Source organism: Lingula anatina, chromosome 1 (assembly GCF_051362555.1).
Source record: "Lingula anatina isolate TDL-2025a chromosome 1, LinAna3.0, whole genome shotgun sequence".
Taxonomy (NCBI): Eukaryota; Metazoa; Brachiopoda; class Lingulata; order Lingulida; family Lingulidae; genus Lingula; species Lingula anatina.
The window spans coordinates 17309819-17335391 of NC_141767.1; the positions used below are offsets into that span (position 1 = coordinate 17309819).

General features: G+C 34.2%; 2 protein-coding genes across 6 annotated transcripts; both read right to left on the reverse strand.

Annotated features, from left to right (window-relative positions):
• Positions 1-220: 220 nt before the first annotated feature.
• LOC106178184 (EF-hand calcium-binding domain-containing protein 6) lies at positions 221-13272 on the reverse strand. 3 transcript variants are annotated; one of them, XM_013561267.2, is made up of 22 exons: positions 12744-13268; positions 12006-12073; positions 11369-11466; positions 10939-11013; positions 9908-9974; positions 9453-9619; positions 8195-8332; positions 7121-7364; positions 6640-6788; positions 6196-6309; positions 5819-5932; positions 5480-5656; positions 5021-5174; positions 4600-4653; positions 4354-4424; positions 3881-4044; positions 3510-3661; positions 3112-3198; positions 2626-2711; positions 2292-2409; positions 1687-1743; positions 221-1413 (listed from the first exon to the last, which is right to left on the reverse strand). In XM_013561267.2, the coding sequence occupies exons 1-22, from the start codon at positions 12973-12975 to the stop codon at positions 1198-1200; spliced, it is 2802 nt and encodes a 933-aa protein (XP_013416721.2). In that variant the 5' UTR covers positions 12976-13268; the 3' UTR covers positions 221-1197. The 3 variants fall into 3 exon arrangements, with proteins under 3 accessions (XP_013416721.2, XP_086856223.1, XP_013416722.2); XM_087000097.1 differs by lacking the exon at positions 8195-8332 and having other exon boundaries at positions 12744-13272; XM_013561268.2 differs by lacking the exon at positions 1687-1743 and having other exon boundaries at positions 12744-13270.
• Positions 13273-13908: 636 nt separating this feature from the next.
• LOC106178213 (bestrophin-2a) lies at positions 13909-25084 on the reverse strand. 3 transcript variants are annotated; one of them, XM_087000101.1, is made up of 12 exons: positions 24938-25084; positions 23769-23890; positions 23269-23379; positions 22691-22992; positions 22342-22496; positions 22038-22115; positions 21165-21317; positions 18788-18868; positions 18121-18275; positions 17786-17884; positions 16861-16966; positions 13909-16541 (listed from the first exon to the last, which is right to left on the reverse strand). In XM_087000101.1, the coding sequence occupies exons 2-12, from the start codon at positions 23834-23836 to the stop codon at positions 16386-16388; spliced, it is 1464 nt and encodes a 487-aa protein (XP_086856227.1). In that variant the 5' UTR covers positions 23837-23890; positions 24938-25084; the 3' UTR covers positions 13909-16385. The 3 variants fall into 3 exon arrangements, with proteins under 3 accessions (XP_086856227.1, XP_086856229.1, XP_086856230.1); XM_087000103.1 differs by having other exon boundaries at positions 25024-25069; XM_087000104.1 differs by lacking the exon at positions 24938-25084 and adding an exon at positions 24645-24818.
• Positions 25085-25573: the final 489 nt, after the last annotated feature.

Sequence of the window (25573 nt, forward strand, 5' to 3'; positions counted from 1 at the left end):
TAGCAAGTTACCTAATATTTTTCAAGGCAACCTTTCAATATCCTGAATATATTACAAAAGACATGTTAATAAGAAAATGGTAAAAAAAAGTAAAATGTAGAGATTGTTCAGATAAACCTATCACACTTGCTGGATCAATCCAAGGAGATTTTCCCAAAGTGTAATCACTGTAATCGCCCTTAATGCCTAACACTCCTCCTCTACTTGCTTGGGGGGGGGGGGGGGGGGGGGGGGGGTAATTAACTAATTAGCTCGTTACTCGAGGAGGCATGTCAGACACTTAAGTCACTTAGTACTGAATGCACTTAAGCAAGAATCTCTCACAGAGTTGATTGATCAAGCTGTATGAATCTGAACACAGTCGTAGACTTCACATTCATTTGGTCCAAACAAATTACATGTATGCAAAATATTAAAATAATGTATAACGTACATGAACACACAGACACACATTTTACATAATTTGTTTATGATTCCAAGCAAATAAACAAGTGACAAATTTTGAATAATAGCATTCATTTACACATTTGATTTGCTCACTGTTAACAATAAAATTATGCTTAAAACATATATGCAATATATCACAGCGCAATTGGCATTGAAGCAACAACAACACCTTAATAGAACATAATTATGCAATAAAACAATTTATGTAGATACAGTTGGCCTAAGTTGGCAACTTTGGTCCCAGCTGGTACAGTTTCAAAACGTTAGGGATCATATTCTACCTACCCTGGCAAAACTGAGTCATGTTTGGAAACCTCCTCACTGACAGATAGCAACCAAATATTATCTTCATATTAACACAGTGGGTCTAGTAAAAGAAAAATGGAACAAAAAAAAAAAAAAAAAAAAGAAATCTTTCAGAATGATTTACCAGTCCAGTCACAAAGTACTGGTAAATATCTACAAGCCTGAGAGACACAGGCTTGTTAATAGGTCTTGTGCACTCACAGCTTCAAAGTACTACGATCCATTTACATGTATCCATTTACATGTACATGTAGTAAATAATGGTGGCCATACTATGTTGTCAGGGAGGCAAGCTGCTATTTAAAGAATTTTGAAACATTAGGGTCTCATGCTACAACTTAGATTATAGTTAATTATTGTTACTGTTCTCCACTTGCAAAAATCCCAGTACTAAGTAAAAATGCCAGATGTTACTAAATGGCAAACGACAGCTAGGTTTACCATTTACGGCTCCAAAAGACTGTTAAGAAATTCCTCATAGGATATTTTTCCATCTAAATTCTTGTCAAACTCTGACATGATATGATATATATCTTCTTCAGAGACATTGAGTCCACAACTTTCCAAAACTCGACGGAATTCGATCACTTCTAGGTATCCACTGTTGTTCAAATCATTCTTCTTGAAAGCACGGCGCAGGCTCTTCCAATCCAGCAACAGCTGTAATAAAATGTCACATTTCATTACTTTAACTTAAAAACATCAAAATTTTAACATTTGAAATGATCATTCAATAAACTGGACTATCCAAACAACTTGATTGTACTGTATAGAGGTTGACAATGATGTATGAAAAATAATAATAAACCAAAAGCTTATTCACAGTAGTATATATCTTGCATTGCGAGTACAGAGTAACAGCAAAAACATCCAAATTGTAAAAGATAGCATAGAACTAAATCCTTCAGCTTATTTCTGCTGACAATTGCCCACCTTTTCTCTGACCCTGTGCAGTGTGGGAACTAAGGTCAGTGTCTCCTCCTCTCCATTCTGTGTGCAAGTGTGGGTTAGAAAGCAAACAGCAACATTTGAAGTTAGTATAAAAAACTGTGCAGACTATTTAAATACCATGTTTTGTACTGCTAACACATAATTTGTTATTTATTAATTCAAGTGTGATTTGATCAAATTAGTATTGGATATTTGCTGTTTTATTTACCCCAAACATTCAATGGGCATATTACATACACATGTACATATATTTTTTGTTTGGTGCAACTTCTATAACCTTACCAATCTTTAAGTGTAGACCAGACAAAAACTGCCACTCTTAGCCCAAAGTATGGTGACAGTTTCACACAAAACACTTTTTCACACAAAACACAAAGCCACAGCCATGCAGTCATCTATCATATCATTTAATATATATCTTATCTTCTTTGCCAATGCTGCAGATAAAGCACATTATCACCTGTCACTGTCACAACATGCACAGTATCACCAGGTAAAATTTGTAACATGTTGCCCAGAACTTTGAGATTTAAACCATGTCACAAAGCTTTCAGTTTCAACACAGTTTAAACAATGTCATAATATACCTTTTGCCTTAGTTTATACATCCTGTTTTTATATGCTGAAGACACTGCTTGCTTCTTTGGTGTTTGTGGCTTTGGTGATTTGACAGCAAAAGCCTGGAGAAATTTCAGATAATGGAACCTGGAAAATTGTGAACATAAAGGTAAATTCAAATTCTTTTTCAAAAGACATTTTGTAGTAAGTAAAGAAAAAAGTGTTGGAAGTGGATTTTGATAAACTGATATCTAAGAAACAAATACATACAAAAGTATCACTATGATTTTGAAGGAATATCTGTCACTCCATGATTCCACACCACAGAGTTAATTAAAAGAGAGAGAGAGATCTGTCACTTACTGTCCATCTTTGTTCACATCATACTCCTGGCATAATTCTTTAAGTTCCTCTGCTGTCAGGTTGAAGCCAAGAGTGTTCATACATTCCTGGAAATTTTGATAAATGAAATAAGGTGACGTTTATCATTATCAACAGGAACATGGTTAAAAGCAAAAAAAAAAAAAAAAAACTTTATTCGATCACCAGTGTACACATTTATCCCTTATTCAGAATATCATGGCAACTATAAGTCAATTCTCTACCATTAACTTCACTTTAGTAAACATGGCTATGCTAGGGAATTTTACAGTTAGAAAAATGTCACATGAACCAGGTGCACTGTCACAAAATACAACAAAATACACACAATATACACAAAATACAACTCCTTCACTCCTGCACCTAGCAAACTGAGAGGTTATGCACTGTCACATTTTGTGCACTGTCATATTTAGTAAACTTTGACACCTTACACACTGTGACACAAACCACCTCACCCATCCTTACCTTCATTTCAGTACAAGGTACATATGCTGTGCCAACTGTGTCCAAGTTTTTAAAGATGAACTTCAGGTGTTCCCAGTTGGTCAAAACCTAGAATGAAACATGGGCATGTAATATGGAAATTATCCTAAACTGATAATAATCAAAACAAAGGATTAAAAAGTCTTAGAGATGCATTATTGTATACAAATATTATGTGAATTTTACAACTTAAGAAAACAACATTAAAGCAAATTTAGTTGTCTATAAAAGCTAGAATATCATTTGTCATATCCATTTTACTCATAGTCAAAGATTGTCTTTATTCTTCTCCTTTTTGCATGTACAGAAAGAACTATATAAATATAAGTCCGAAAAAAGATATGATTTCCTATTCAAGAAAAATGACATCCCAAGCTTACATCTGATTTGATCTTATTCATGAGTCCTTCCTTGCCTCCTGAATGTAGCTCAGTGGCAGCATTCTCTCTGGGCAGGAGAGTATCTAGCTTATTGTCACGCTCTTTTTGCTTCCTTTCTGCCTCAGCAGGAGTCAATTGGGAGGCTTTGCTTACTAAAATTATATAGAAGTTACACTTTCAAAAATCTGCTCATTTAAAATCTGAGCAGAAATGGAAAAAGGAAATTGGAGTAAAATATAGATTAAGTCTATTGTTGCAGTTGCATTCTAGCCATGTCAATTCAATTAGAATTCAACTAGTGGTGAAGAATATTTTAACAAGTATCTCTGTGATTTTAGTTTTGAAAAAGGGTGGAAGCAAAATATGAGTACCTGGTGGTAAAGGTGTTCTACTTTCAGACTTCTCTGGAGATTTTACTAGACCATTTACTTTGACAAATTGTGCCATGAATTTACTCCATGTAGTGAGGTGATCCTCAAATAGTGGAATATCTTTCCATACCAGGTCTACCTCTTCTGGTCCAAATCCCAAGAATCTGAATAAAGATACAGGAATAAAAAGCAAATCCTGCCAAGTCATGATTGAAAATTACACCTATCATTTGCTTGTATGGTGTTAATACCAGAAATCTTAAATTGTTTAATACAACTAGAATTAAGAGTTGCCTAAATATAAAAAGAGAAAACTATCCTCTTGACTTTAAAGTAAGGCAAACCATGAATATGCATGAATATACAATTTAGTGCACAAGTAGAGACAGCTATTTATGGACTTTAAATTTTTCAATTGATGTCTTACTATTTTCACTTTTAATCAAAAGAAAATGTTTAAATTTTACACTTACTCCTTCAAGATGGCCCCCATCTGTTCTTTACTCAGTCTCCCTGTCTGTCTTCTGTCCATTTTTTTGTACAACTTTAAAAGCAAAAGTGTGAAAACACAGGTAAGTGAATCAGAAATGCAGACTCCGTTAAATTAATGTTTAAATGGTAAGCGCATAAAATGGTTGGGTATAATTTTCAAAACTAACAATGTTTTTTTTCTAGTTTTAGATTCTTCTGGGTTTGTGAAGGAACTTCACCTAACTTACCTTGTCAACTGCATGGAATTTTTCTTTTAACAGCTGCTTGATTTTTTTATTTAACTGTATGAAAATGAAAAAGAAGCAGATTTTAAAATAAAGTCATTGCATTAGAAAACATTCAATACTACAATCAATGATCTTTTTTAGATAATCCATTTTGTATCAAAGAACACCTGGTTTTCATGCTTGAAGTGAGATTTTTTGGGACAAACTCACAACTTCTTGCAGATTGTGGTTCACCATATTTGTGTTTTATGCAAACTAAACATTAAATTTTCTCTGCCTGTGCCAAAAAAAAAAAAAAAAAAAAATATATATATATATATATATATATATATATATATATATATATCACAAAAGTTTCATCACCAGCACTCTCAGAAGTTCGGCTCTTTATTTCTTTTCAGTCTTGCTAATAAAAGCTAACCTCTTCCTTTCTTGTAGACCCTTTCTTAATATCTGCCACCTCTTCCCTCTCCTTGGCTTCTCTGAGCTGCTGTACTTCAGGAGGAGTTCTCATATCAGACACTTTCCTCTCAAGGAAACCTCCCACCGTCTTCTGGTTCCAACCACCTGGGGTACTGGATTGTATGCAATGGAATGAAAATTGAAGAATGATTTGTATATAATATGTGAAAGTTTTATCGTTAGAGAGACCAGAAAAGATGAAGTTTATTTCTGCTTAATGCAGCTATATTACTTTGATGCATTACAACTCCCCCTTGAAGATAAATTTTAAAGACAACACATTTATGAATGCCACAACTTTTTGGCTAAAGATCCAAAGCTTTATTTTGGAAATTAAATATATCCCAAAGAAAAGTGGCTAAAAACACAATTCCTTATCCCACAAAGCTACTAATCAAACAGAAACCCCATAACTAACCTGCAAGCGAACTGTTCCAGAAATGTATTGTATGGGATCAAACCATCTGCATCTTGGCCTACTTCAGCTTTCAATTTCTGCCACTCCCCATCTGATAGCGTCCTTTTTAGCACTTTCTGAATGGCATCCCTAAACTCATACTGTGGAATAACACCCAACTCATACCTATCTGCTCCCCTAAATACACCAAAGCAAGGTAAATTTCATTTTTATCGACTTGGCATTTTCTTTCAATGTCAAAAAAAGCTAACTTTTTTCTAGCACCATATCTTGTTTAAACATTTGTTTCTACAGTCATGAAAAATCATGTTTGAGCAGTATGAAAGTTGTAATCAATACCTGAGGGACCCTATCAATGCCAGGAAGTCTTTGTGTAGGAACTCAACCAATCTGGCTTCCAGGTCTTCAGCCGTCATGTCCTCAGTGAGGGGAGGCAGGGCAGATCTGCTGAACCTGAAACAAAGATGATGCAACACTGTGATTAATATGATGTCTGTAACTGCATGCTTGTTAGTTTATATGTGTTTTTACTTTGTCAGTCTGTCAAATATTATTATTTGACTTCATTATTGTGATTTGAGTGACAGTGTGTTAGGTTTTAAATGCTAAGTGTGGGGATGCTTTAGTTGTGACAGTGTGTTATGTGTGAAATACTAAATGTTAAAGTGAGGAATTCTTCAGTTATGACACATGAAATGGCCCTGAATTGTACTTACACATGGAAGGAATCATTGACCACTCTGGACAGCAAGCTTTGATTTGATTTGTTCATATATTTCAACAGCAGTTCATTATAGTTTAGCTGACCCTGCATGGTTCGGACATGACATCTTTAAAGAAAACAGATGTGTGGTTAGTGCACATGAAGAGTTATCAGGAATGGTGCATCTGAAAGGTTTACAGTCATGAAATGATAACAGTATTTTTTTTTTTAATGATTAAAAAGATGCAGTGTAGGAACCACTACACTGTAACACTCAATACAATCACAACAAATATATGAACAATATACTATATGTATATATATATTTATACCACTGTTGACAATCTATCATTACAAATACTGTTATAGCTAATAGCCATGGGTAACCCACTGTCACATCTAACAAGCTGTACAACTAACACAATGAAATCTGCTTGTGGCATTTAAATGCATATACCTGGCCAGGAAGCTTTCTAGCTCAATGGAAGATATAGGAAAGCCAAATGCATGCAGAACTTTTTTCAGGTCTATACGTGCTATGTGACCATCACCAAGGAAATCAAACAGTCTGCATCCCAGCAATAGGGAGGTGTAGTTTTGCTCAAACTGGAAAATGAGATATATACTTCATGGTCACACAATAATATATCATCTTTTACTACTTCATTTGTTTAAAAAATATTTTAGCATAATTCTGTTGCTGACTTAGATTTAAGATCATTACACTGTAATTTAAATTGCGTTTTATGTAACTTATACATTGCAGGGTTTTCATCAAAATTTGGTTTATCTAAGTCCTGACTGAAAAATGCATATGGCAAACAAGTCACTGAGTGTTACTACTGGTATATCAAAAAGTGATGTCACTTTTATTGCATATGGGCCTTCAAAAAGTTACACTAACATTTTAACCATCCAAAAGATAAAATTAAATCAACCTGATAATGCAGACAATCCACAACACTCTCAAGTTTTGGTGTTTCCCTCCTTTTGTTGACGACAGTCTTTATTTTCCTCTCAGCTGTCTCCTTTCTCCTGGCCCTGTCTTTCTCATATGCCTGCTGATCTAACACCTCCTCTTTAGGATCAGAAGCACCTTGTCTCATCTTTGGTCCATCATCTACACCAATCACTTTCTTGAAATTGGACAGTTTGATCCCACCAGTGCCTTCTAAATTAAGTCTAATATAAAAAGTAATTGATTCAAATTCACAAATATGAAAGGCACTTCCTGTACATTCAAAATAATCATTGGAAAAAAAAACAGCATGTGATGTATTGCCATCCTGAAGTAGCTTTAATCACAACAACATGAAATAATCCCTTTGTTTTTTTTTAATGTGATTTTCTTACAATAGATAACTTTCTTTACTGTAGAAATAGAACATTCAACCATAAAAAATGTAAGGGATAGATTTATGTGCACTCATGAACTGTTTGTAAGTTCTATGCCTGAATGATTTTTCAAATACTTCGGAACTATCCAAACTGCATTAGCAACCAACTACATCAATGCAGTCCATTACTTCACTTTTCAAATTTACTTTCTAGAGACAAAAATCAATAGCTAGTCCATTTTCATTTAACCTGAGTAGTGAGAAGTGAATCAATCTCTACGCTTCAGTACTCTATGTGATTACACTTTAACTTTCAGCTTTATGCACCATGCAAATTCTCATAATTAATCAAAATGGTCTTGTCAAACAACCTGTAACTGGAAGGAACACTCCAAAAAGGATATTTGAATGACACATCCTTTTATCAGGTCAATAATATGCAAATAATACACCACATGTTATTAATGGATCTTTAAACACAGTGACCAACCATAAGCAAAACTGATAAGATCTATCAATGAAAATCACTGCAAGGTTTTGGGCTTAAAGAAATAAAAAAATTAAGTATATATTACAAGAGAGATGGGGAACCACATATATCAAGGATGCCCCAAACTTCAATCATGGTATTGACTGTTGCAGATGACTGGCTTTTTTCTTTTTATTGTATCTTACCTATCCCATAATTTCTTGAACTCATCATCAAAAAATCTCATGCCCAGGGCAGCCATGGCCTCTCTTAGCTGTGGTGGCACTATAATCCCACGGGGTTCAAAGCATGCAGGAGGCAGAATACGAGACAAATTGAGCTTCCTGTAAGCCAAAGATTTTTCAATATCTTAGCACAAGTACTGAAACAACAGTGATTAATCACTTGGTTTTTCATTATCAAACAACTCCATTGCAAGTTGCAAAATCATTTCATGATTATTCATTTCTAAAAAAAGTGTGTTTAAATTACACTGGTAGATCCTGGATTTTGATAAGTGATAGAATATTGTTCTTGTCTTGCTTTGTTTAGCACACATGTAATGAAAAACTACATGTAGTATGTTTTAGGCTATGGGTGTGTTTAGACAAAAACTCCAAAATTTCTGTCTACATGTTTTGGATAACAGATGAATCTTCAGTGTTCACTTACTAAATTCCTTTGTATTTACACAAATGTTATTTTACCATTGATGTCATAATTGCAACTTTGGGATTTAAAAATGCAAAATCGGTTTATCAAATTTCTACTTTACCTGAGCATTCACGAAGACTAGCTGTTTCAAAGCCAATTTAATGACACCACTGAGTACTTAAAATCCCTGTGAGGGATTTTTCTTAAAAGTCTTCGTCAGAATTTATTGTTTAAAAAGGCAAAATAATACCTTTGTTCAATGAATCATTGTAATTAAGGTCTCATAATTCCATGACAAAAAACTTTCAAACCAAAATGACGGCATGGGATTGAAGCCCATACCTTTGTTGGCAACTATGCCAAATTTTGTGATAAGATCTCGTTGAGGGATGAAGTTACACCCTATACCAATTTGCTATCTCACCTCAAAATGGAAAGCTGTTAAAGTAATGAAAAATGCTTTGAGGTCTTTATGTTTATGCTTAGCAATTAGAAATATAAACTATTTAGTGTTTTTAATTAGAAAAATGGTAGATGTATTGCTAAATAATTAGATGCACAAAAAATCATTTTTGGTATTTTGATGGTCGTAAAACCTGAAACCAAAAGGAGAGATAGAGAGAGAGAGAGGAGGGCATGTCCTCTCTATTCCCCCTCTTGGTTCCACTTATGCAATTATGAACACATTAATGTACATTTTAATAAACCAAATCAAATTTGAAAGCCAAAACCATGAATTAAATTTTGAAAAAAATTATTTATTTGATTTTGAAAATTACCATATTCCTTAAAGTGACAATTTTTCCTTACCCCATTTTGGCTTTCTCTCTCAGAATCATCATGCAGTGTGCTGCTGTGGAGAACTCGTTGTTTTGATGAATACTGGTACTTAACAAATTAACAGAAGTGTGGCCTCTAGGTCCCAAAGTTATTATCTCTTTCTGGTGTGCAGGGGCCAACCATTCTCTCTGCACAGTCTGAAAGAGGGCAATTATTATTATTTTTTTTTTTTTGGGGGGGGGTTCTATAGATATGCTACACAGTCTGTTTTAGCTTAGATTTATTTTTATTGAAACTGAATGTAACTGCAGCCAAATTCTAAACCTTCTTAAAGGATGACTTACAAAAGGAAAAAAAACACTCATTCACTCTGCAGAAATTTTGAACTGGATTAAAGATAAATCTGCATAACCATAGAATTAATGAACAGATAATTTTGGATTCCTGATTTATCGTGGTATAAGTAATTAATCAAAAGCATTTACCTCATTGTCCTTGAAACATGAGATAAAATCATCAAATGAAATAGACTTTTTGTGCCCTAGACCCAATCTGGAAAAAAGGGGATATTTGAAGTAATAATCAATAAAAAAAGATAAAAGACATTCTCCAGTTAATTTTTCTCTTGTAACTCAATGCAAAAATCTTTACAAAACAATGAAAAGAAAACACATAAAATTTTACACTTGGGCAATGATCCTTGCAGACATATTGCAAATTAAAACAGCAGCGTTCTTCATATTATCTGTTTTTTGAAAGTAAAGTTCATAAAATATTTAGATCTTTTTTTTGCTGGTAAAAAAGTTTTGTTCATGTGACAATTGGGACCTTCCATCTGGGAGAAGGAAAACACACCAACAATAAAATCAGAAATTGCATTTCCAACTTCCAGTTTGAAAAACTCCAGCCCAATCAATTCCCCAGCAGACACGGTTCAGGAAGTCACATAGAACACGTCATACACATTAGCAATTGATTTCCCAACATAGCAACATATAAACACCCCATGCTGGGTTGGCAAGAAACTGAGACTGAGTCAGAAACAGAACTTTGTACACATTTCCTCTAACACTGCCCCAAGGTTTCTTTTGTGGGATAACAATATGTTAAGCTGGTTTCCATATAACGATCATTCAATCTATTCAAGCAATCTGCAGATCCTAAGTACATTTGGCAATCAAGGGATTTGTATATAAAATCAATAAAATGTTTGATTTAACTATTTCATTTAGAGTCCCCATAATTGGTACCATTTAAATCACAGAATATAAAAAATATAATACAGATGACAGCAAAAAAAAAAAATTATAAAGTTATCTCAAACCCTCAGTCCATATTCTTAAGTCTAAATATCAAAACTTGGGAATGAAATAATTCATGTCACATGTTCCATATAGATTTTCTCAGCATTCTCAAATATTACTTAACTCATTACTCAAAACATCCAGACCCATGTGCATTAAAATCTGTAAACCAAACATTAAACCATCAAGAATATTTCACAGCCTTTACCTACCTTTTCAACACTTTTGGAAATTGCTCTTGTTGTAGGTGCCCACATAGTATCAACAGGATTCTGTACAAAGCCTCCCTGAATGGAAAGTTGTAAATATATATTTTTATAAATGATTAAGATAAAGACTGGTGAGTTCACTTTTCACAAACAAATATTTGATATCATTGAAAATTCATGCAAAAGTTAGGCACTTCAATAAATATATAAACTGTTCCTGTTACTCTGTCAATTAAATGCATCCTGGATTTTTCAAGAACTTTACAAAAAATTAAAAACAATTATTTTCCTTTATCTGCACACTTACTGTGGCTTATGTGTTATCAACATTATAGAGGTCAACATCTTCCTCTTGTCCAAACAAGTGCGTGCACACACACACACACACACACACACACACACATGTGCACACGCGCATGCACAATGATCTTACCTGGAGACAACTCCCTGTCCTGTAGGGTCATTTGATTTAAAGAGATGCCTTAATGCGTGAAACCCTGTCTTCAGTTTTTCATTGATAAGGTCTTTTACCTAAAAATATAGATTACATAGATTACAGATGCGTTACTGTGAGAGACCCTGTCTTTTCTTTCTCATCTCTCTGTATACTTCAATATATATTATATATGAATATGAACACTTTTTGATTAATGTTTTTGGTAAATGTACATGTTTCTTTTACATAACTTATAACATTTAAACTGCTTCAGTATTATTAAAAGAAAAATTTTTGGGGGGGAGATATTAATGCATGGGAAAACAGGGGCAGATTGAGTAATTTCCTTCTTTTATTTACTTACTGTGATTTGTTGAAAACAGAGGCAGATTGAGGCTGTCTTCTGGGTCTTCAGGAAGACATTCAGATTTTCAAGTTTACATTGATATGTATCTAATTTTTTCTGTCAGAATACAGTCAAAAATAGAGAATAGATCAACAAAGATTATTTGGAAGACTGTCAGAAAATATCTATGGATCCACCCCTGCAGAAAATGCATTATAATTTGCTAATAATTAGCTGCAGCACCTTAAAGCTGACATCTATATTAATTGTCTTAGAAGTGACATTTACCTCTTCAGAACCATCTTTGTTTTTTCGTTGAAAACTGTCTTCCGATTCTTCTACTTTTGATTCCCCACCTGGGATAAAAGATTAACATGAAGCTAATTTACAAGGTTGTTATAAACATTTTATGGAGGATACATATAAAGTCTGAGTAATTTCCTTCTTTTATTTACTTACTGTGATTTGTTGAAAACAGGGGCAGATTGAGGCCGTCTTCTGGGTCTTCAGGAAGACGTTCAGATTTTCAAGTTTACATTGATAGGTATCTAATTTTTTTAACGTGAAGGCATTATTAGAATCTGTCTTAATTTTTTCTTTGCATTTCCTCTTTTGAGAAAAAAAATGAGAAAGATCGCGAAAAGTTCTGGTATGTCCATTTACTTTTTAAAAGTAAATGCCCCCCTTCCCCACTTGCCCCCCTTCCCCACCTCAAACACATAAATGGACACATATGAAAGATTTAAAACGACAATGTTTAATTTCAATAAATTAATAAAATCACTTGTCTATGCTTCAAACAGTTTAAAAGAAGGGGGAAAAGCTAAATTTTAAGTTACTAAATCTTCTATAAAATATTTAATTCAAGTAAATATATAAGATACAGTATAGTAATATTCCGTAAAATACTAGTATCTGAAATATTAGCTAAAACTTATTAAATCTGTGTTCGTACAAACATAAAAGAAAATGCCTTTATCTGTATTAATTTCAAGAGATAATCATAAAACAGCTGCAGTAACCCACCAGGCGGCCAAGACATCACTCTGTGGTGCTTCCTTGGTTTCTCAGTCGTCCTCAAAGGCATGCTTGGAAGAGTGGCGTGCCTCGAAAGCGCATGAGGGTGTCTAGGGCTTTGCCGTGAAGAGCCTCGGACAGTGAGCTCGTTGTTGTCAAGCCTTGACGCAGGATGCGAAATCACAGGCAGGGTGGACCGTCTCGGTCCCATTGCGGGCCGCGACTGTGTCTCCAAAGCCATGTTTTGAACAAAATGTTCAGGAGTTACTTGCTTTTTCCAATCACGATGAACTTCCAGTCGGCGCAAAGCTGCCGTCCAGCTCTTGTGCGAAACTTAAGTGATCTCTCATTAAATATTAATTCCTCGGATCCCTAACGCGATTTTGATTGCACACGCATTAGCTGCTTTGTAAAGGGAAGTCTACAATTGGGAACAATTATCCGCTAATTCAATAGTCCACAACTTATCGACACGTGAAAGCCACTTGGAAACTGCAAACACAAAGGTCACGTGAACAAATAAGGTCAGGGGTCATGTCGAGCTTGTTGGCAAATATTGCTTTAAACTTTCGGGGGTCATGCATATTTATTGTGTCACTTGAAATGGAACTGCATTTAATGTGCTAAAGAATGAAACGAACACAGCGCACTTGTTAAATAAATTCACGTGTCAGTTTTAGAATACGACAAACGACGTTTTTTAAGTTGTGATTTGCATAGGTAAATGTACATGTACAGGTACTTACATTAAGGTACACTAAGGAATAAAAGGATAACTCCTTGGTAACATGTACATTTTAGCTTGAGGACTAAGAGGCAACTTGTCCATGTTTGATTAGCCTAGATGTAAGAGTTATGAAACGCACACAATGCACCAGTTTAACAACTTGTGTTTTTTTTTTATCTTCAGAGGTCTTTTATTGGAGAAAACCTAATTTCAAACCGAAACAAAATGCTTTATCAAGTAATTCTTTCATGGTGTAAAGTAACATGAGTATGCATGGATTGGTACACTAATACAGAATTTTGGAAACAAAACTTAATGCTGATCTTTTCAGTGATATACCTGTATACACAGTAAGATCTTGACTTAACAACAAATACATTGAAAATAACAAAATAAAACAAAAAATATTCTTCGAATGAAAGAACATAAAATGAATTTTAAAAAATGTCAAGTTATATAGAAGGGCTGTTTATTTAATAGAAAACAATCAAGTACAGTGACATTTTAAAATAAACACATTGAACCAAATTGAAAAAGAACACTTGTTTTCCAAAACTTATAAAGATTTTCAAAAATGTAGAAACATGTTTAAGGATAAAACATTTTTTCACAGCCTTATAACAATAATAACTCGCACTGAATACCTACTAGTAGAAATTAAGTTACCAGAAGACTTCGATTGCCGTTTCCAGTGGCAGACACTTCAACAACAGCTCCTAAAGAAAGAGCTGCTGTAATAACAAATCACATTCTACCTTGACATCAAAATCTAATTAAATAATAATAATAATAATAAATTTAAAAAAAGAATTGGGGGAAGATTTACGAGGAAGGGGGACAGGGATGGATCCACTCATTGACATCTTTTTTTTTATCAGTTTTTAACAGTCCAGCTACATAATTATGACATAACATACCTCTGCATGCTTACATTAACAAGATATCAACTTTATAGATAAATTTCTCAAAAATAATTATAAAAGAGAATTGCATAACAGGTTAAATGCAAGATATCCATGATCGATTCGATTATTCATATATATATATATATACATAACCAGACCCTTAAAGACTCAGTTTCAAAAGTTGATTAATGATATGCTTGGGATATACTTAGCTATAATATGAGGGCAACTTCAGAAAATCCATGTTGTTTAAAAAAACAAAAAACTTTGGGGGTAGTTTTAGGTCTTAAATGCAATATAAAACTTCAATAAACCAATTCTCATTTTTGGTCACTATGCACACATTTTGTTTCTTTTTTTCTTTTTTTTTTTTTAATAGCCCCTTTCGCAGATATCTTCAACTGGTCGACTTCAGTAAGGATGCATTCCCAGAGATTTAGATTTAGATCGACCTAATTCCCTGGGGGTTCATGCTAAATTGAAGTCAGCTGAGTGCGCACCATAGTTAATTACCCCCTTACAGCTTTAAGTAGGCGGGACAGACGCTTAAGCCGGCTAAGCTGACAGTAATCTACTGAGATTCCCCACAGGGATAGATCGATCTAAAATCTATGGGAATGGGGTCTTAGAAAGAACCCTTTTACCCTTATCAGGGCATTGGTTGTTTGGAAAGTGAACAGGTTTTCTTTTTGTATAAAAACTTAGCAATAGGGAGGTTTCACAAACCAATGTTTAAATACTTATTGTTTGAATTTTTTTGGAAAGTGAAGATATATTTATTCATTTGAATGCCTTACTGACTGCTTATTTCCGGTGAAAGGGTAGAAATTACGTAGTCAACTGAGCAACTTTTAACACTTTAGGAATCTTAATGTTTTCATGGGTGTATTTTGTTAAGCAAGCAAAATAGCTCTAAAAAGTAATTACTAGGCTTTTTGTGCTTCTTTTTTGTTCTTCTTCATCTGTGAAATCTCCCTATCACCACATCATTTCACAATTGAAATGGTAAAAATGTCATATTTTCATTACCACATTTATAATAAATGACACTATTTTTAACTGATTAATTTTTTGAAAAGTCTCCTTCCAATCAAAGTTCTGATTGAACTCTTCAGTCCCTTCATAATTAAGTATTGAAAATGAACCTCAAACAGTGTGGTATACATGTGAAAGATGGAAACCAGCTGCATAGATGTCTAAACTATTCATTTACTAACTACATTTACATACCTTGTAGATCAAGTTTTAGCTTGATCCCTTATATCTGCAATAAGATTTAAAAGATGCCTTATAAATAGACAGTATGTTTTTGAAACATACCCAAAATTTGGATATTTCTTGGTGTGCATCAACCTGAAGGTTTTCTAATCGACATCAAACAAAAGAATAAATAAAATGGGTACACTGAACACATATAAACACACATGATACAGAAATCATCAAAAGCAAATATGCTTGCTTATAACATTGCAATAATTCAGGTTTTAACTATACAAAGCATAATGACCAGAACGTATGACACACTATAAAACAAGAAAAGAAATATCAACAACATTAAAATATGTTCTCTTGTGCCAAGAAAAGCACCATGTGCACACTTCTGACCAAACAAGCAAAAGATACCCGTTTTTGAATGTGTGTACCAAATAGACAACATTTCTTTACCTATATTAATTGCAAATACCATATCATCATTAACGAATGCAAAAGTTTTAATTGAAGTATAAGCCAGCAGTATAATAAATAAAAATACTAAATATAAACCTTTTTGCCTTGGCAAGTACATGTAATTATCACTGGTTAAACTGACCAGGTGACAGCAAAATTTTCTGGCACTTCTAAATTATATGCTTCACAAAACAAAAACCAAAATTTGCAAAAATAACAGGCATGTCTTCGATTTTCACTTTCATATAAAGCTCTTACATGTATAAAAAGACGAGGGGGAGCAGAGTCGTTGTCTAATTGCTAATGTTTTCACATTGCCTTGTTTATGTACCATTATCAGTCATCAGTAGTTCAGGTCCTGCACTCAGACACATTTTGCACACTGTCAGAAGTGAGAGTGCGCTCACTTGGATTCCCGCCAAATCTGGTTTCTGCTTCTTGGTCTTGATCCACGACTCCAGCCTTTTCTACAGAGAGGTCGGACATCATAAATATGTCTTCTTCTTGCTGAAAACATGCAAAATCGAAATGAATAATAGTCTAAGAATAATCTTTCAGTAAAGTACTCAGTTTAGCACCCTTCCTCAGTGAGGCCTATGGTACTGTTTACTGAATAATAAGTAAATAAATCAGCTATCTAGTATACATATGGTTTCTTTTGTTTGGCCTTTGTTTTGAATGTATTGTTTTTGTGCTGACACAAATACACAAACATGTAAAAATTACTATAAACTTTGAAGCAACTTTCATAAATCTTTTTATGTGTCAGTGTGATGTAATGAACTCCACTTAAACAGGAAACATAAAATTGAAGTCTATCCATTACCTGACTTGTCATAGAACGGGGACTGTGCCTATCAAGTATCTCTGAATTCTTCAGATTCAGCCTATTTCTTCGTTTTCTAGAAGACAGACTGTTGAATCTTACAGCCCTAAAAGAAAAAGTGGAGTTTTAAAAAACACATTGAGTATTACATTATTTGGATTCTGATTTTCAACAAGTTAGCCATAAAAAGTTGCACACTGCTTTATTCTTTTATTGTACCTTTTTTAAACTGTAGGGGTCTGCCATATCAATAAAATTTTCCAAATTCAAAATAACTCAATATTCGTTGTATTGTTTGTTATGTTTGTGGAAATGTGTGTGTGTGCATGCGTGCGTGCATGCGTGTGTGTGTGTGTGTGTGTGTGTTTCTTTCACAAAGGGAAACTGGTATTTCTGACATAAAAGAGGAATAAGACAATGCTGGCAATTATATTTATTACAAGGATTTTGGCTCCTACAGTATTCTCTCCCCTCCCTCATTTGCCCTTTCCTCCTGCTTTGTGGCACCCTCTGCATGCACAGTTGTTTTACATGTGGCAGATGAGTTGTGGGCCAAATTATATTACTGCTGTTTAATTGTTATTATAGTAGGGAAATGGTTTTAGAGACACCTGTAACAGTGGCTGGGTAACAAAAGTTTGTGTGAGTATTTGTAATTTAATTTGATTTTTATAATTATATACTGGTATCTATCTACTGTATTTCTTTGTTCATTTAAGAAGCTTTTTGTGTATTTAACCTGATAATGTAATTTAAGTTCTTTGTATTATTACTTGTTTAACCTTTGTTACTGTAATTCTATTTTTTCTGTAACTGTTCTTTATGTAGTTTTTTTTAAGTGCACCATACAAATAAAAAAAAAAAAGACTACTACCACCATTCTGAGTCAGTTGTTCAAAAGGTGTAGTTTACAACAATGCCTTACGTTGATTCCCTGGGTACATCCTGTGGTGTGCTGATGGCATGGACAGGTTCCTCTGGTATGGAAGCCAGAGGAACAAACTCTGAAGCATGCTCTGGCACCCTGAAATTAAAGGTTTAACATAACAATCCATTACACATTAATGCTATTATATAACTGGTGAAAATCTCTGAGAAAAATTGATTATCAAAAAATATGACAAAAAGAGGGATATTATGTGCCCTCTCCTCTCTGACTTACATGTGAATTTTTAAACTCTAGTTAAATATATACATATTTGTATACGTATTCAAGACTTGAGATTTGGAACAATGTGCTGTAGGTGGTTTAATGCTTACTCTATGTCAGCAGCAGATCCTACATGGGGGTCTGTTACTTTAAACTGCTCTGAGGCAGCATTGTATGGTAAAGTGAAGTCTGCTTCATCCCAAAACTGATCTTTAATTAGATCTGGATGTTCTGAATGCATTTCATCAACAATCAGATACGCAACCTAATAATAATGATAATAAAAATAATAAAAATTAAATTAAAAAAAAAACACCTAATAAATCAGGCCATTTTGTTTTATCTGTGCACAGCTACAGGTTTTGCATTAAATAAGGCTGCGTTCACATGAAAAATCTATTTTCTAAAAATCTAAATATCTATTTGCAGTATCTTGTGATCACGGTCGGTGCCCTGAATACCCCGCGGCGTAATTACTGGTTGCGCCGTGAATTAATTACAGCTTTGGAAGTAACTGGCTCCCGCTGCCCGTAATTACGCCGCGGGGTATTTAGGGCACAGACCGAGATCACAAGATACCGCAAATAGATTTTTAGAAAATAGATTTTTCATGTGAACGCAGCCTTAAATTCATGCTTAATTCTTTGAAGATAACATAAAATATAATGTAAAATAAAATATAATCATAAATATAATCAAAATTTTCAGAAATACTACTTTAATTACATACTGTGAATTTTGTCAAATTTGATAGCAGTGTTTGATGAATATCATTACCTGCAGATTTCTGTCAATAAGCCAATTCATTTCAAAGTCATCATCATCTTCCCCAAATGGATTTAAAAGACTTTCAGCAACCTACAAAGTAAAATGTTTAAGTCTTCTGAAATTAAAACGATATAAAAGGGGAGAAAAATAAGGTTGTGTTTTGATAAATATTGTACCTAGATCACTTCAGGTAGATGGAAAGAGAAATAACTGTGGGGTTGTGCATCAACGTGGAACTGGGCGTGCCATTGTGCTACGTGGCACATCTTATCTCAACTACCACAATTCATTCCTAAACCTATATAAAACCTTTTGTCATATTATTTTTATTTGATATAATGAATTGAAACATTTGTATTATCATAAACATGTGGAAATATAGGACATACAAAATTTTATGAATTCACACATGTACAGAATATGTGCAAATAGATGAGCCTATCCTTATCCAAAACATATACATTTCCTCTAGACCACCATGTTGGAAAGCACTCTATTATACAGATAACAATGAACATGCACCTACAAGCAAACATTATTGGTATTAGCCTTTTCTCAATTTATCCAGAAATTGGTGGCTGGTTAAATACTGGCTGCCTCGCACAATTAAAATAAATTTTGCATCCCTCTCCATAGAAACAGACAAAATAACACTAAACAGGACCTCCTATGGACTAATTACTTCTTACTATGGGGCATGCACCTACATACTGTAAATCACCTTACACGGTAACTGCCACATTATATAACCCTTTTTTCTTTAATTGACCATAAATTAACATGACATAACCATTTACTGTCTGTGCACAGTACACTGTATATTTTTTTCTCCCACTGTAGAGAACATATGATCAAACACTTGGTTCTTGGGAACTATTTAATACTGACTGTTTCATCTGGTCAGACTTAAAAGTGGAGTTGAAAAAAAAGCAGCCCTATCCTTTAACTACCCTCTCAGTGATTGGGAAGGTTCAAACCACCCATGGGACAATGGCCCCTCCTGGGTCACCCTTAATGGGCCATTTTGCATATCAATGGGCCATTGATTGACATTTATGGGCCATTTTTAAACATGACAAATATATTTGAAATATCTGTATCAATATTTTTGGGAATGATATGATAAAGTTTTGCAGTTAAACTTTGTTAATATATTTATTTAGTTAAGACTTTTATTTGTCTTTTTCAATAAAACCATTACAATGCCTTCTTTACTGAACTTATTTGAAGACTAAATGAAAAAACAAAATGATCAGAAAACATGTAATACTCATTAGTAATTGGGTTTTTATTTGATGAAACCATCAGCAAGAGGTAAACAATCTAGATCTCTGAAAACCTTGATTTCTCAAAACTGAGAAAATGTAAATGAAATTGTCTGCACATTCTGTCTAGTACTTATTAATCAGTCTTACTGAAAAAGAGATTTCCTTACTTAATGAAGTAATCTCTTTTTCCTGCGCCATACATTCAGTGCATCCTCCTAACTTATCTTACTCCCAAGAATCTTAACTCTTAGCAGGTGATTCGCAGAACATTTTCGTTTGGGTGCTGTCGTACTGGAGCTAGGGCCATAGTTGAAGCCATCGGGGTTTGAAACCTCGTGCGACCTGAGAGTGAGAGGTGCTAGCACTAGCAGTAACACTACTGTCAGTGTCACTACTACTTGTTGTAGTGCAAGGACTGCTGCTCTCAGAAGTTGGTACATTTTATTCCCCGTCTCCTTTGAGACTTTCCTGAACTTAGACGAAGCGGTTGAAGTACATAAACTAACAAATGTAGGCTAGTCTGGCAAGTTTTTAAAAATCTTTTTCGGCAGCATTTCTCTTTTCACTTCATCAAAGTGCTGCTTGAAAAAATCTCATGTGCTTTCAGAAAGAAAAGCAAGGTTACTTCTGGATAAACATGAACTATAAACTGATTGGCCAATAAGATATCAGCTTTTATTTCATTAGCAAAGCTATTGGGACGATGAGCTCATTGCTCTTGGCAAACTTCGGCGATTGCGTTCGATAGCTTCCGAATTCGTTCCTGAGACATCTTCAGGTATGAGAGGAAAATTACGCTAATCACTTGACGAATAGTTTATTGACGAGTAGACTCTTTTTAAAAACGCGAGGCATAACAAAATCACGCGCATTTATGGCGCACAAACAGGGCTTTTTATGCGCCCAGTTACGATTCTATGCGCGTATGGCGCAATGGCCCGTTCCTTCCCAATCACTGCCCTCTATCAAGATGGCAGATATTATAGGCACATTTTCCACATTATTTTATTTATTTATTTATTTTTTGGAAATGTGGAAAATGTGCCTATAATATCTGCTCCCCTGATAGAAGGTAACCTTAAACCATCCCTCCAAAAAATATAAAATGTGGTCCTTACCTTTAACCATCCCATATAAAAGATAAACTGCAAGATGGTGAATATGGGGATATAGAAGTCAATCTGATGGTTATCATAACCCTGCTGTGGATCCAGGAACTGTCTCCCCATGAGACAGGAAAGGAAGAAAGTGTATACAGCCATAGTCACAACCTGGAATATTCAAAACATATGAAATGAAAGGAAAAAAAAGGTCATAAAATTCAATGGCATCAATGGTGAATAGTGTGTTTGCCCACATCAGATGAATTTCTTCAAGAAAAATGATACAATAATGTCAAATTATTGCAAAATATAATTTGTGTACATTTTCTAATAATATTTCAATTAATAATATTAAACATGTCAAAGATATGCATTTGTACAAAACACTGAATATTTAATCAATAAAGAAAACAAAACTAAAGGCCTATGCATCAAAAGCTTTATCAATTAATATGACATAACAGAATGCTATTTATATCAAGCATATAAATAAATTAAATTCTGGAACTCTGTGGTAAGATTCAGAGCCAAAATACTGTGGTCCCATACCTGAGACATTTCACGATGTAATGACCTGGTGGGACTGGTCACCTCTGTAAGTTTGTTATTGAATTTCAGGGGCGGATTTAGGCCGTCTTCTGGGTCTTCCGGAAGACGGTCAGATTTTCAAGTTTACATTGACGGGTATCCAATTTTTCATGTTGGAAGACAGTCAAAATTAGAGGGTGAATCAACAAAGATAATTTGGAAGACTGTCAGAAAATAGCTCTGGGTCGGCCCCTGAATTTTACCACATAATTCTATTCATATCTATTTTTAATTCTAATTCTACTGGATGACTAAGAACACAACTCATTCAAAATACTATCTGCTTTCATAACCATATACCTGTGTATAAATCAGAGGAACATTTATCCAATCATAGTTTAACAACCCTCCAAGCTGCCCTCTTACAAAATTTAACTCCTGAAAAATAAATACAAGATCAGATGATGTTTTTGTTTTCAAATGATCATGGATTTTCATTTCTTTACATATTTTATTCACAAAAGAGCATTCCAACAAGGGCTGAAGGCAGATTTTATACCTTTGGTAAGCAGTTACTTTTAGCTTCTGCAGTATGAAGATTAATCTGCTAGTTTATTTAATGTTTATTTTATCAAAGGTGTATTGAAATGTAACTTCATTGTACCTCCACTAGGGTCTTCATGGCAAAATCATCCCTAATTCTTCCCTCTTTTCTTGCTCTAGAAATGATGCTGGTGGTCCATACCAGTGGCACAAAATACTTACTATTGTTAGTTTTCACACCCTCTATAATTTTCTGTTCGTTTTCTGTTTGTAAACCTTGATTAATGAAAACAAAAGCTATAATGCTGTTTTATGTTCTCAACTAAAAGAAATAAACAATTCAAATTATCCAAATGTTGTGTAACTTCATAATGTGTTAATTGCAGAAACACAAGTAAATTCCCTTGGGACAGAAAACAAAAACCTCTGTACCTATTTCTACATGTAAAATAATAATTTAAATTACAGACCTGCTTCTGTTAAATGGTCATCAGTCGGGAACCTTTTCTTTACTGCTGTACTAATAGCTCTAGCAGTCATAACAAAAGAGAGGCAAATGTAACGCATTATGGTCCTCCTTATGAGACGCCCTCTATCATCATGACCATGTATGTTTGCAGTAACGTAAAGGGCCATCTTGTCAGGCCATGGGATGGACATGAATTCCTCCCACCAACGGGTAACAACTATTGACACGTAGAAACCCAGCACAAATGCCATTGGTATTAAGTTGTTGTACAGTTCACAGTATATGGAGATTCTTTCAAAGGTTCTGAAAGTAAAGTGAGAACAGCAGAAATTAAATGTTGGCACATGAAACAATTATAGACAAAGTTGTTTACATATCATTTAGATATTAAATTTGGCAGACACAAATAAAACTGATCTTTTCTTATTTTCAAACAGACAAAAAAAATAACAAAACTGACATTTGTAAGTGTAATAACTGCATATATATCCTGCATTAAAGTCTTTAGAAAAATCCAAAATATTATTTGACACTGATATAACCATAACAATAAATAATAATAAAGGTTTTCAGTCGTACCTTTTATGATTTTCGGGAAGAGCAAACCTGTAGATAAAGCTGATTGTGAAGTATGCCACAACAAATATCAGCAATTCTACCCACAGCAGTTTATACACACTGCCTTTCCACCTGGAATATATAGAGAAAAACTTATCATTTCGAAATTAACATACATGAAATTTTGGATGAAAGGGCATGACAAAAACTACACCATATATAGATTATCTTTTCTGTTAAAAAATTGGAGACACTTTCACCATTTACTTTCAGCTAAGGTAAAAAAAATTGTCAAAAAATTGACAAATAAAATAAAATACATACTAGTAATTGCAAATCAAAGAATGCATGTACATGTATGCATTAAATCATTTCACGACTGGATAATATAAAATTTCTAGATTTCACTATTTATAAAAACATTAAAATGACTGTTTCCTTATATAAAAATGCCATCTTTAGGAGTATTATCTTAGGCTCATATTGGTGTATATTTTGTTTAAATCAAATTAAATTTTTACCTGAGAAGGAGCCTCCAGAAGGTGCCAAAGTGACTGGTGGCAACCTCTGCTGTATAAGTCACCGTCATTTTGAAATCTCAGAAGACAAATGGCTACAAACACTACACAGGCAATCTACACATCTGAAAAAAAAAGACTTCAAATAGTCTTCATGATAACATAACCAGGTCAACTTTACTATAGACATGAATGGCAACAAACAATTTACAAATGAGAGGTAAAAATTAACAAACACTTCTTCCTTGCAATTAATTTTTCTTATTTAAATTTCAGAATAACAAAATTTTGGTAATATATCAAAATGTTACTTAGGTGGTCTAAGACCCAAGGCATGGTGATATTATTATCCACTTGAAGTGGAAGCATTAGTCCATGTCTACACCATTGCATATGCAGGCATTCAGATACACTCTAATATAAAATGGCCATGGATTGAGTTTTTACGATATATTCATAGATACCGGAACATGGTTGTCTCTGGTTAATTTCTGTACATCTCTCTTTTATTACACAAAAATTTTAGTATGTACTAGTAATTAACGTCATCACTCAGCTTGCTAAAGGGCTCATTACCAATGAAACTACTGTCCTCTTAAGATCAATCCAACTCCATGGGGACTCTAGCTGAATGCAATCAAAGTAACAGATTAACACTGCTCACAAAAGGTTGTTGACGAACCATTGCTTCACACACCCTTACACTTGGATTTGATATTTTATAACATATTAATCATATAATTTAACTCATTCATATGTTTTCTGTACGTTCAATAGGAAAGATCAACATCACTACATTAATTGATAGGTTGTATCGTTTTAAGGCCTAAATGGGGGGAAATAAGTAGCTTTGCAAGACATGTAGACATAAGTGCTCACACATGTACAATATATGACCTTGGGTCAGTTTCAAAGGCAGGTGTAAAGTAAGTCATGTTGGCGATCCACCAACACTTTATGGATATTTATGGATAAAGTATTAAACATATTTAAATAAACAACTATGAAGTACGTTAAGAACCGTGTCGTTCTGTAAAATAAAGTAGATGCCCGGTGGCGATATGGCGACTAACGACCTATTTAGCACAGGCAACTCTGACGCCCCTTTACAACATGCGTTAAGTCTTTACATTTGTCTCTTTCTTTCGAAACTCTGCACCCAGGCGGCCTACCTGGAAATTATGTTGCCATTATTTACAGCGTCCTTTCAAAAAGACCTAAGAATGTCTAAAAGCAATATAGAAACAAAACACACTACCGTTTACGTTAAACGTTCGCGTTAAGTGATTGGCTTATCTTGACAGAAAAGGGGTATATGCTTGTAACTGATACTACAAAATCGAACACGAAAGCGAACTATCATGTATGGTCGGAGTAAGAAAGATTTTATTTCAGGCCATGTGCATACAAAATCACACCCAGAAAATTGTGAAAAAAATCATAACCTCAAAAGGCCTGATCAGTCCAATCAGACTGGTTCTCGAGTTTGGAGATGGTATAATACATGCAACACGAAACATTTATTTGGCTACTAATGAAAATTTGTGAAGACACGAAAATAGGGACAGTCGGTCATCCGGGCACTTTGGCTTAGCAACTAGCATCTGGGGTAAAACAATGCGGGAAAACATGGCGGATCGCATTGGCTTGTGTGTAAATATCGGCAGACTTTGTCCGATCATGTCACACTTCACAGAGCTTGACCACTTGTGTCAGTGAGGATAAGCTATTTACCTGGTTGTTTTCCTTTGATGGCCTGTGCAATTAGCCGCTGCTCACCTGATTACGGGATAAAATCGGCCCTTACC

Bases quoted from the DNA above. Each gene is read 5' to 3' on its own strand.
- LOC106178184 (XM_013561267.2), bottom strand. From the start codon at position 12,975: ATGGCTTTGGAGACACAGTCGCGGCCCGCAATGGGACCGAGACGGTCC. The intron at 11,014-11,368 runs GTAAGATCATTG...CTTTCCATTCAG, and splicing joins GGACAGGGAGTTGTCTCCAG to GGAGGCTTTGTACAGAATCC. The intron at 2,410-2,625 runs GTAAGTGACAGA...ACAATTTTCCAG, and splicing joins GATGTGAACAAAGATGGACA to GTTCCATTATCTGAAATTTC.
- LOC106178213 (XM_087000101.1), bottom strand. From the start codon at position 23,836: ATGACGGTGACTTATACAGCAGAGGTTGCCACCAGTCACTTTGGCACC. The intron at 21,318-22,037 runs GTATATGGTTAT...TGAATATTCCAG, and splicing joins TTCCTCTGATTTATACACAG to GTTGTGACTATGGCTGTATA. The intron at 16,542-16,860 runs GTAATGGATAGA...GCATGTTTTCAG, and splicing joins CCCGTTCTATGACAAGTCAG to CAAGAAGAAGACATATTTAT.